The sequence below is a fragment of the Xiphophorus hellerii genome, chromosome 7, assembly GCF_003331165.1.
Source record: "Xiphophorus hellerii strain 12219 chromosome 7, Xiphophorus_hellerii-4.1, whole genome shotgun sequence".
NCBI lineage: Eukaryota > Metazoa > Chordata > Actinopteri > Cyprinodontiformes > Poeciliidae > Xiphophorus > Xiphophorus hellerii.
The window spans coordinates 15,929,777-15,943,059 of NC_045678.1; the positions used below are offsets into that span (position 1 = coordinate 15,929,777).

Sequence of the window (13,283 nt, forward strand, 5' to 3'; positions counted from 1 at the left end):
TGTGCCTAATAAACTGAAAACTGCATAGTATAAAAATACACCACACTTAAACGACTACACACTTATACATTTCTGTGATTTATTAAGAGATGCAGCGACATCCACTTTTTACCACGGACACAGAAAAGATGTAGGCTACTCTAAAGGGCTATTGTGTAGGAATCACATGGCATTTATAAATAATCATTAAAATCATATTAAAAAGGCTAAAGTAAAGTCAGAGCATGCAAGATAGGAGGAAAAGACAACAAAATAATAAACATTTACATTTGGTAAAATACTTACCTAGTTGGAAGTCCTCCATTCAAATTCAGCAAGTTGTTGGAAGAAGGTGGTGATCTGGGAGTTGACACTGACTACTTTCTTCTTGACAAGACTTCCCGTCTTGCGGCTTGTACCGACTTTGGCTGTGCATTTGGTACCAACATCTGGATTGATCCTCACAAAGAATCTTTTAACAGAAATAAAATATATTAATTGTAATTTTTAATGAAGACGTACAATACAGCAATCAGCTATGGTTCTTCATCATCAGTCAAACTGTCATTAAATTTAATTCATAAATGGCTTGGTGTAGAGTACTTGCCATTGTATCATCTCCAGCGTGGTGGATGCCGACTCCTGATACTCCAGATTGAAGACAGAATATGACCCAAAAAAGACAGCAAGGACGCTGGCAAAGTCATGTAGTTGCTCAGGCTGGAAAAATACCTTCTCCTCCATACTGACCATCCACCGGGTTGCAGACATCAAGCTATTTCCTAAAATAGACAAACCCTTGTCAGGCTAACGCTAGTGAGTAAAAGTACAGACTACCATAACAATTACATACATTGCTACGAAAAAATTATAGTGATAGAAAATATTCCTCTTACCAAGCATGATTACCCTTGGTGTAGTGGGTAAGGTCATTTCCATTTCAACAGACATCTTGGTGGAAGATACCTTTAAAACATAAAAGGAAAACTCTCTTAAATATGAATTACTGGTAGTAATTTATATTTAAAGGGCCAGTTCACTCAGATTACAACAGGTTTTTGAGAACCTCATCCCGGAGACTAGACTAGATTTTACTCCTACATCCTGCTACCACTCTGAAACAGCGGATGTGAATGACAGTTTGTGGGGCTAAATGCATTTTTTAAAGCATTACATTCCACAAGTGTTCAGTCTGACTTCTACAATGGCGGTGACTCCTGTGCATGTGGGACCTGAATGCAGAAAATGTTCTGAAGGAAGCAGGACATTGCTCTATTCCACATGCAAACCGATAATTAGCTGTGTGTTGATGTTTCTTCACATGACTACAAAATTCTGTAAATTCTGAAGTACAAATGCTGCAGAATTTACACCTGTACATAGTTGCACCTGTTAGTACTGACTTAACTTTAAATTTGCAGGAGCATGGTTTAAACATGTGAACAGTCCTTAGGTGTAACCAGGGTTGGAAATTAACTTTTTTGTCCACCTGCCACTGTGGCTGAACCAACTCAAAAAATAACAGAAACTACTTTAATGTTTTTCACCTTTGTCCTCATTTACAGACTCTTATACACTATGTTGGAGATGTAATGGTACTTTAGCAGGCTAACCAGCTGTAGCAAGCTCAAAGTTATAGATTAGGTTAGCTGCTCCTCTACATTTCCAGACTATTTTGTGGCTTCAAATATGTTTGAAGAGCTGTCTTTTTACCTGTTGTCTTGTCTTTTGAAGAGTTGAAGCTATGTTAGCAGTCAGCAGGACAGAACTGCACAGCCACTTGGAGGGAAAAAGCTTAGGAGTTAAAAAAAAGGTCATCTGAAGAAAAGAAAAAAAAGAACAAAGTTAGAAATTCATCCTTGCTGACCTACATAGCTAATCTGCACTTTTAACATCTGCAAGATCATGGTTTAAACAAATGAACAGTCATTAGATGTAAAAAAAAAAAAAAAGAGAAGGGGGGGATCAATTATCAGTTAAGGTTATATTGTTCGACAAAGGATGTAACAACAATGCTAACAGACACTCAGCACTGAGCTCATCTCAACCCAAAGCCGCCCGAGGAAGATTAAGCGGTAAAAGTCAAGCTAAAACCTTCAGCGGTAAAATTAGCACCTTTGCTAACGTTAATTCCGAACCAGCTCAAAAAGTAACACCATCATATTTTCCTATCTTTCACCTCATTTACAGACACGTAACTTATAAGGTTGCAATATGCCAGTTATATAAAACACCAGAGTTAGTAAAGGTAACGTTATTTTACCAGGCTAACCAGCACAAACGAGCTCATGCTATAATGCTAAGTTATAGCATTATAGCATGATGCTATAAGTTACGTTAACTCCATCTAAAATGTACATTTCCAGACTAGGCTTTGGCTTCAAACAGTTTTCTAAGAAGTGGTTTTTTACCTGTCTTGAAGAGCTGAAGCAGTGTGAGCCCACAGCACGGAGACAGAGCTGCACTTGCACTTGGAGAGAAAAAGCTTCGGAGTTTAAAACAAACGTCATCAGAAAACAGTTGGAAGCGAAGCCACGCTTGATGACGTAGCTAGATAAACTGCATATTAATGTTAGCTAGGATGTGAAAAAAACAAAAGTACATGCTCTCTTTCTGCCTTAAAAATATGTTAACCACTAAAGGAGTAAAAATACAGAAACAGGGAACCACGATGAAGCAGCTATGATGACCGTTGGAAATCAAATATAATTCTTACTGTATATGATAAGTACAGTACCACTACTGTAATGTGTAAACAGTAAATTACTGCAAATTCAAAACATACAGTAAATTACTGTAATACTATGTACTATACCCATAATGCAATGCAAACTACAGTAACTACTTGTAAAGATGTCTTATGGTAGGGTGACCAAACGTCCGTATTTCCCGGGACATGTCCGTATTTCACGTCCTGTCCCGGGCGTCCCGGGGTTTTTTTAGAAAGTGAGGAAATGTCCTGTTTTTTTAAATTACCTTCATTGGACCATTATATTTACAGGCACTAGGGCACTGCACACGGCCCTGCGTGTGACGTAATCCCTGAGCCGCGTCAGTGCGGGCAGCCCTGTTCTTAATCAGAAGATAGATAGCGTGGCTGTCAGTACGAAAACAACATACGAAAGCGCAAATGTATGTTTACCTACTATTTACAAAAGAGTTTCCCCGCTTTCAGACCCCCCCACCCCCCTCGCTACAACGTGTCCTGGTTTTCCCAACTGAAAATATGGTCACCCTATTTATGGTGGTTTTACTGGGCATTTTGTGGTATTTAACTGTAATAAATACAGCAAAGGCTAACAGTGTATGATGACCGTTGGGAATCAAATATAATTCTTACTGTATATTATAAGTACAGTACCACTACTGTAATGTGTAAACAGTAAATTACTGCAAATTCAAAACATACAGTAAGTTACTGTAATACTATGTACTATACCCATAATGCAATGCAAATTACAGTAACTACTTGTAAAGATGTCTTATGGTAGTTTTACTGGGCATTTTGTGGTATTTAACTGTAGAAAATACAGCAAAGGATAACAGTGAAGTCACATTCAGCAACAACAAAGCTGTTTGTAAAAGGCATCATAAGGTTTGAAAGAAACGATGATTCAACATGCTGCAAGCCATTCTGTTTACCCCACTTGACCCCCGTCCCTCCCAACAATCATTTTAATTCAATTATCAGCCATATGATAAATATTAACCGAGCCTTTGTACAGTTGAAGCAGAGGCCAGTGGAAATGTTGTAACCCTCAATTATCGGAGACGGACGGAGAAGAGGAAGCAGATACTCTGCTCTTCTCTACATAATCCACGATTCATTTCAGGCGGTCCTCACCACAGTGAACTCGGTGAACCTAAAAGATATTTCCTTCACTTCAGCTTCACCCCCCCTTCTACAGTAACAGTAGTGAGGCTCATTTAGAAGCAGTCGCAGAGGATGTGTTGTTAGCACGTGTTTACTGGGTTACACCCCGCGCTCCTTCCGAGCCAGCATGTCCCAACTTCACCTCTTGACATTTCAGTGGGACCCTGGGATGCAGGTCAGGTGTCTGGGACTGCAGCCCTTTGATCCGTGACGTATAAACTCATCATGACAGATTGAGGGAAAGCATAATGAAAAGAGACACCCTGCTGGAGGCGACCGTTTCACGGTGCCACCAAGACGGGACAGCCGGGCTTATTGCTGCAGAGATTTACAGTACACTGAATTAGAGAGGGTGAACTTACATTTCTTTTTTGCTACAGAAGTGAGAAAAATACATTTCAGCTACTTCTTCAACAAAGTGCTTTGCAAAAATATGCATTCCCCTGTACATTTTTCCCATTTGGTCTCGTCACAGCCACAAGTTTTACCGTATGTTTGTAGATTTTGTGTTTTAGACCACCTGAAAGTAATGTATCATTGTCAAAGGATATTATTTGTGGTTCTAACTTATTTTTACTTTCAAAAATCTGAAAAGTGAGACGTGTGTTTGCTTTTATATCCCATTATGCCAATATTTGGTAAGACCATCAAGTTCATGTCTTGTCATGTCTTTGACTATTTGAGTTTGTGAACCTAAATTTTCAAGGCTTGCAACAGATTTTCAGTTTTACTTAGGTCTGGATTTTAACTAGGAAATTTGCAAACATGAAAACACTTGGATCTAAATCATTTTCTCGTTGCTCTGGCTCTATGTTTTGGGTCATTGCTCTGCTGGAAGGTGAACCTCTGTCTCACTTTCAAGTCTTTTTCAGCCTCAAAATGGTTTTCTTCCAGCATTTTCTTGTATTTAGCTCCATCCATTTTACCATCAATCCTGACTTTTGCCCTGTGCCCACTGAAGATAAGCATGCCCACTTCATGATGATGTCTCCACCATATTTTACCCTCAGTATGGCATGTCTTATTTGATAGGTACCTTTCTTGCATGGCCTATTCGCTATGGTGATAGTTTGGTAGGGATGCATTTGTTCTATACTCTTTCTAATTTTGGAGGGGAAACAGTTTCACCCTTGAGAAATCAAGGGTGAAACTGTTTGTGAATTTGTTTGTTCTCTGACATTCCCTAGCAAACCTCTGAGGCCTCAAAGCCATTTATACTCAGATTAAACTAATCACAGAATCACAGTAATTGTATTTTTATACTGAATAAAACGATAGTTGTCGAAATTGCATCCCATTTTCAATAATGGTCTGAATTTTCAAAATGCAAAGAGCTGCATAGCATTTTGAAAATGTCTCTCTCTCTGCATGGAGAGACAAATAAAAGGAATCTCTTTATTTCTACATAACACCTCTTCTTATTAAAGCATAAAACCTCACCATATTATAAGTCCTTTAGTTTTTTTCTACAAGGTCCATTAAGAAAATAACAGCTGTGTCCAACATTGAAAAAATATTTCATTTTATATTTATTTAGTTGTTTAATCCTGTCATTTATTATAACTGGGTTTAAATGGGATTAGACTGATGGATAGATGAACATTTAATTTCAGTTTCTTCTGATGAGTTGTTAGCTCCTCAAAAGCTTTATTGGAGCAGGGCCATTTAACCTATTAATGATTATATATTCTTTTGTAGCAAATGTTTTCATGTTTTATCTTCCCACGCTTATCGAGAAGGCAAAGTCATACAGCCTTAACATAAAAAGCACAATCCTAGGAAAAAGCCTCTTTATCATTATCAAAGTATTCATGTGGCACAGGAATTTGACCAAACCAAACTGAAACTAGTACATTTCTGTAGAAGACAACAAAAGCCAAATTAACGTCATTACTTGTTTATGCGTCTCTTCCTCGAGAAACATAAAAGGCTCATAGCTCTACTTTTTGAATTTTTAAAGGAGCAACGGAAAAGTAGGAGCATAGCGGCTTGTAATCTTGAGCAGCAAGTTTTCACACTGAGAAATGCATAATAAAAAGCTGGTTGTTGCTTCATATGTAGAATAAAGAAAATAGCTGCAAGCCCACTGTACTCCATCTCAACAGCACTGCAAGCATCTGGTCCTCTGGATCTTAACATTAAAACATAAGGCTTACTAATTAAAACTGTTGTATAACTTCAGCTGATATAATATTTGCCCTTTCAGAGATTTTTATATGCAAAACAGTAATTTTTCACGCAGCTTAGTGGTCTATTAAAGCTTAACTTGAATTCCCTGAAAATTTCTCTTGTAGATGTTTGTGATCATGTTTGCAGTGAACCTTTTTAATGCAGCTGGACTTCCACAATTAGACATAACCATTTAACAGTGTTCTCTCTAAAAATCTGCAGATAAATCAAATTGGCTTATTTCTATATTTAACACTAAAACAGTCAAAAATTTTAACAATCTACAAAATTCTTAAACATTTTGTTGAAGCTAAGAGAGGTTTTCTTTTTCCAGAAAATAACCTGAGTTGTTTAAGTAGCTTGATTAGAATCAGCTAAATGGAAGCACCACTCACTCAGTGGGTTATAAGTGTTTGCTTTCTTCTAGGCCTCTTAAAAGACAGGAAAATATTAATAAATCCAGATATTGTTGCTATGGTTATCAGTCTGCCAGAGAAAGCATTTGATAAACTTCAAGCAAAAGTACCTTATTTCCTGAGAAAGAAAATCTTTTGCTACAGAGAGTAGAAGAAAAAAACATATACAAGTTGCATAGGAGTAGAAGGTGCAATTATTTAGAAATTGTGAAATGTGGGAACTTTGTCCACCGTCCTACTCTGCCTGTATTTTATCATCAGCTATTGCTAAAATGGGATATGAGATAGAATGGGAGGTAGTTTCTGGTGTTGTTTCAGTAAAAAATTCACTGAATAAGAAATTAGGTAACAGGATTGTTACCTATGATCAAGTTTGATCATACCTCTTTGATCAAACTTGATCAAAGAGGTATGTTTAGATAAAGTAATAATAAACAGCTTTTTTTTTCAAAAATATATCAACTTTCATTATTCCTGATATTTGCCCAATTTGATTTATGATACAACAAATGTCACAACTAAGTTCACAGGTTTTATTTTAAATGTTCTGTAATCTAATAAAACAAAAATAACATCTATATGAATTGTGTTAAATTGATATATTTAAAAGCCACATATTGTGAATAAAAGGCCTTTAGAACTAGTTTTTTCAGCTACATTCAGAGTAATAGCTCCAAGTATTTATATTCATTTGCACATCTGAAATTGAGAAGTTCATGAAGATGTTTTTTTTAGTTGTGTAAAAGAAATAACAAGAGCAAACCGAAAATATATGTAACACTGAACTCAGGCATCAATGAATAAGTTATTGCCACAAAATATAGGTATTGAGGGCATCACCAACTAAGATGTGTTCCCCAACACGCTGTCATAGCACTCAATTCCTTTAAGTTTGGCTTCAATTAAATTTCTCACGACGACAGCCCTTTCCCCATGAACTATCACTTTGAATTAATCCGACACAGGAGGCTGTGGCGTCAACGAGCGGCCACACTTGCATTTTTATATATGCTCATTAAAAAAGTTGTTTTCTATTTACAACAAATCTTGCTCTTCTTGCATTCTCCTACTCCCATCATCTGCAAAGGTTCTTTTTGCATCAAAAAATGACGCTTCAAAATTACACATCAGCTATTAAGACCAACTGAAGGACAAATTGGGATTTATTTGTCAGACTTTTTGTCACTAGAATGTGAGAAAATTTTCTCTTTACGATTGTAATCAGTCTCACAGAGCATATACAGACTTTAATGACAGCTTCTGTACTCTGTGTCCTTGTAGGTAAACAGCACCCCTGCTTGTATACGAGGGCTGACAAAAATGCTGTTCTGTCCCTTTTGTCGTGGCATGCCGGGAGTAAAACCCTGCAAGAATTACTGCCTTAACGTGATGAAGGGCTGCCTGGCAAATCAAGCTGATCTGGATCCAGAGTGGAACCAGTACATCGGTAGGTCAAACGTTGTCTCAGTCATTAACATTTGTACCTGCTGTTCTGTTCTTTCCATTTGAGCCTGTTACATGTGTTAATATGCGGACCTGTGGGAGAATTGCTCTGTACTGTGGTTGTATTTAATAAATGGATGCAGTTGATGCAGAGATAAAGTACAGAGCAGTTGATGTATAACACGAGCTTTCAAGGATGAGACACTTCATGGATTCAATTTTCACTTTGACAGCTACTACTGTTGCTTCTGTGCTCAATGCTGGCTTTGGTTAATTGCAAATTGTTTTTTTCATGTGCTTTGAGACTAATGTTTTATAGAAATGACATAAATTCAATGAGAAAGAAAGTAACCACTATTTATTTCAGTAGCACTGAAGTGAAGAAACATAATATTGTTTTAATACGTTTACTGCAACAACTGCAAAGTGTCTTGAAATAGATTATTGCATGTCAGTGGAATTATCTGACAATAAAAAAACATTAAAAGAAAAAAGCTTAGAATCTGAACACATTGGGGAAAAATTCCTAACTTCAAGAATATTTCTCAGAAAACTTTTTGTGAAATATCTTTGGTGTATTTGGGACACTTGGATCTCCCAATATGAGTTGAAGAGTATTACTGAGGCGAGGCCTTGTTAGGATTCCTAACTGGACCTCAGTGAACGATATCCAATTAGAAGAAGACGATGGATGGAAAAATAATTATACTGTCCCAAGGTATTAGACAGTAATTAGCAAATCACTGTTGCTACAATGTCTTGAATCACTTAAAATGAATAAACATTTTACTGAAGTATTTTGTTCATCAGTATCTTTCTTTTGTAAAAGATTTTTTTATGCTTTCCACTGGTAAAGGTATAACTTGCCAAAGCGGTCCTCTATCTTGGCTGCTCTTAAAAATTGTAAAGAGAACATGACATTCAATGTTTGTTGATCTTCATAAGTTAGAAAACAACTAAATCTTAATTTCTCCTCACCTAAATGTAACCATATTTCCATAGAAAGCTCTAATTGCAAAATTTATTGAGGAGAATCTGTAACAACATGGATCTATTTAGATAACCTGTCTGGAGTACATGAAATAATGGACCCTTTAATTTAAAATATTGTTTTTCAGTTCTCAAAAGTAGCTTAAAAATGGCTAAAGGTTTGTCTCTGTTAAGTCTTATCTATATGGGACTATAACTGTACTCGTAACCCTTAGGAGGCAGTGTTGGTGCTAGCTGACGTCAGTGTGCCTGGAACTGAGGATCTTGATAGGATTGAAGGAATCATGAAAAATCATATGAAGGTATTGAAAGAAACCTAAAGCGGTTAGCAGCAACACCAAAATGAACATTACTGACTGACTGGCTCAGCGGTCTCACTTGAGTCCCATTAAAAATCTGGAGTAAGCTGAAGATTAGCTCCTATGCCTGAAAGACATCCAATCTGAAGAAGCCTGAGAGATTTACACAAGAAGAACGGCGTGGGGTTTGTAAGGACATTGGTCAAAGAGTTTTTTTGCAAACTACAACCAGTTATCTCAAGCTGTTATTAGCCAAAAAGTGAGACATTGCTGACAGTATATATTAGTTATCAAATATGTTGCTTGTTACCAGTTTTGTCAACTAGATATTGCTATAGTTGATACATGTAATTCTGAAACAACATATTTGTTTTGTGTTGTTTAGCTTACAAATATTGCAGTTGGTGTTGTGTTGTGTTGTGCTGGTTTTTTACTTTAACATCACACCCATAAATTCAGGCCTGGTCTTTGAGCGAGATGTCAAAAGGTGCTGTTTTTTCTGTCTTTCTTCTCTCAACTCTTTTCTGCATGAAAAGATTTTATTCATGGGATTCTGCTCTCCTGCTGTGCTAAATGGTGACTGATTACAGGAAAGAAGTGCACTGCAGGGGAATGTCAAGTAAACTGGAGAGAAGTTCAGAAGAAACTTGTCAGTTCGGGCGCAGAGAATACAAATATACATGTAATATTTATATATTTCAAGAAGATTTGATAGAACATCAAATGATTCTGTCAAATAGCCTTGGCCTGTTGAGCTCTACAAAGAAAAATGTGATTAGGAAGTGGCAAGCTTGAGAATGCCTGGTCGATTGAATTTCTACCTAAAAATACAATTCTTTTAGCATTTATGACAGTAATTTTATGCAACTTTGCAATGATTTATCGGAGGAAAAAAGTCACAAAGCACTTTTTCATTTTCTTATATTTGAATGCTAAGACTGCTTACAGTAGAAATGTTCATCTTTAGATTTATTAATAGTTATATTTTCTGCCTGTGAGTAGAAAAAAGAGTGCTTTAAGAATCTGGAATTTCTTGTTAACTTTACCAGACCTGACATTTGTGCTCTGATTACTGTAAATTATATCAATTTGTCCCTATTGATCCAACAAATACTTATTTAAAGCACCGTTTACAGGTGAAAAAGGGATTTTAATAAAAATCTGACTAAACTATCAACATTTTAACACACAAGAAACAATAAATGTATATTTGATAAATATTTGAATGATACCTCTTTACTGTACATATGGCAGCTGCTAAATTATTGAATATTTCTATAAATAACTGGTATGATTTTTTTCTTCTTTTTTTGTAAGGAATTAGTTGCTTCCCTTTGGTATGCTTCTGCTGAATTTCGGTCCTTCCATACTGCTCTGAGAACTTTTTCAGTTTTCCATGGATTTAGTGAGTCTCGCTGGCTTCACTCAGCTCATGTAATCCCTCACTGACTCATTGATGCCGAGATCAGAGCTCTGTCGGGACCTACCATCTGTTGCAGAATTCATTGTTCTTCTTGTGACTAGAAATAGTTCATTCCTGGCTGTTTGTTTGGGGTCATTTCCATGTTACAGAATAAATTAGGCACAAATCATTTCATGCTTCTGTTTGATGGAATAATATTGGAGCATAAATATTGGAACAGTTCTGTGCATTGCAAGCTAAGTGGTAGGAATTCTCAGGTTGTATTTCACTACTGAAGTGATATTTGATTACTGTGGGAGAAAAGCTCAGTAACAGAGCCCCCATATGTCAGTGTCATGTTTAGCTCATTAAGTGTGCATTAGCAAATTAACACATCAGCCAGATTCATTGCAACATTAGCAACACAGAGCAATCGTACCGTCAGCTACCTGATAGATGGGCTCACACACCTTTAAGCAGTTGTTTGTTGTTGTCCCCTGAGTGTGATTCAGTTTTTTTCTGCCTGTCTTGATACAAGTTTCAGGTCAGCACTGGTCCATACTATCTAATACCTTGGGACGGCATGGACCAGTGAGTCAGAACTAACTCTGAAAGGTGGGAGAACAGCAAAGACTGTGAGCTGATTCTCCTTGAGTTCTGTCATTTTAGGTTAGGCTATATTTTTCTCTTTGTATTTAGTAAAAACGGAGGTTTCAATAGAATTTTAATCAGGTTTTATCTGTGCAGAAATTGCCAAATTATGAAAGAATTTATACTTCTCCTCCAAGGTTGAATTACAAAAGACCATGGAGTTTTTATATATATATATATATATAGATATTTTTCATTGTGAGCAGCTGCACTGTGGCAGCAAATAGCTGAAGTCGGTTTTACCCTCAAAGCAGAAATTAGAAATTATTAGATTTCAATTTGCTTCCTTATATTTTGGTGTGGTATTTGAACATTGGCATCAAGCGCAACTCACAGCTATATTAGCTCATAGCATAGCAAACAGCTCTACCAAAATGTTTTGACACTGGATTTTATTTATTCTTTACGAAAGTCCAATGAAAGCACAGAAAAATCAAAAAGGACAATAAATAAAATGATGAATTTTACTTTGCTTCTTTTTAAAAAGATTTTGCAAGATTATAAAAGTAATCTTGAAATAATAAAAGTATTGACCTGTATCATCTATGTTTTCCATTGACAAATTATTTCCTTTTAATCCGTGTGTGGGCTGTATACAGCCAGCAGGCAGCAATATTGAAGGTGTGGTTAATTCACAATGTCTGTGCAATAACACACACAGTCACAGGGGGATTTAGTCAAACATGGGTCTAAATGTCTGACCTTAGGATGGATTAAGGAGCTTTAAAAAATAAATAGTAGCTTGTTTATTATCAGTAGTTCCTTGGTGAGCATCTTCAGCATCTCACATGAGACTACTTCAGCCCTCATAAAAGAAACACTTGACCCTGAACTTGATTTAACAAGGTATAATCAGATGTTTTATCTGCCATGTCATTTTTGAAATGGTAGGCAGAGCTACTACTACAAACTACAGTGAGGGGACTCTGCACCTACAGAGAAGGGACACTGTTAGAAAAATGTTAAGGAAATTAAGGTGACAGAATAATAAATTCCCTAAATATATTCATGCTGACAGTATATCATAGTCAACTTCATTTTCATAGAATATTTCAGCAGCCTTAGAAGTTTTGCACTTTTCTCAACATCTTACACACCTCTTTGACGGCTTTGGAAGTTTTGTTGCTGTCATGTTGTTTGCAGAGGAAAATCAGGTAATATCACAACATGGGAGACAGTACACATCTGGCAGCAACTCATTGATCCTACTTTAAAAACAAATCCAAGGGTCCCAAGAGGCATGCAGTTCAGTAGGCTGATTCATGTTCTTGCCACAGCCATTTTTATGTGGAGGAAAGAAATATTCTCATATGGGACATTTAAGCTCAAAACAGATTTAGATAAATTCTAATTCTGATTGGTTCATAGGAGATTTCATTATGCTTTTAAAAAAAAAAAAAACTCTTACATTCTCCACAACATAAATAAGGCATCTGAAAAATGTAAGTGCCTTGGCTACAGTTTTTGCCCTCTCTGACTTTTCACTGAAAGGTGACTGGAAAGTTGTTCTTTCCGACTCCCCCTTTCCTGAGCCAATTACCTCTGAGGTCTCTGTAGACGTGCCAGCAGGAGGTGCTGGTATTAGTTTGAACATGTGTTGCACAGTACTTGGCCTACAGTGTTATCCACTCAACTTGCTCAATGCTAGTGTTAAGTAATAATTAGAAAAAAACTCAAGCGTTTCCACTAACTTCCTTCACTAACATACCACAGAGAAATTGTTACCATGACAACCAGTTTCAGTGCATCTGGAATGTAATCACAGTACTTCATTTTTTTTTTCCACACAAACTCGTAAAAACTGGGTAAAAACAGACTGGAAAAATGTTGACCTGGTCATATGGGTGTTAATAGCATCAAGATGCTATGGTCTAATTTTGACATAAAAATCATGAAATCATGTATCCTGACTTGTGTAAACACTACGGCTTGGAGCTAGAACCAGAAGCTAGTGGGGTGTATTTCTCTGGACACTTTGGACCTTTTAGTACCAGCTGAGCATGCCAACCTAAGCATCGTCGATGATCATGCCTGTCTCATATTACCACCTTGCATAAATC

General features: G+C 36.7%; 1 protein-coding gene across 3 annotated transcripts in view; it reads left to right on the top strand.

Annotated features, from left to right (window-relative positions):
• LOC116723221 (glypican-6-like) overlaps positions 1-13,283 on the top strand; it is a 107,065-nt gene that overhangs the window by 46,329 nt on the left and 47,453 nt on the right. For all 3 annotated transcript variants that reach the window (XR_004339931.1, XR_004339932.1, XM_032567968.1), the window contains exon 4: positions 7,720-7,885. Coding sequence is in view for 1 of the 3 variants with exons in the window: in XM_032567968.1 (XP_032423859.1) it covers positions 7,720-7,885 (166 nt within the window). In the remaining 2 variants the exon portion in view is untranslated. The remainder of the gene's footprint in view (positions 1-7,719; positions 7,886-13,283) is intronic.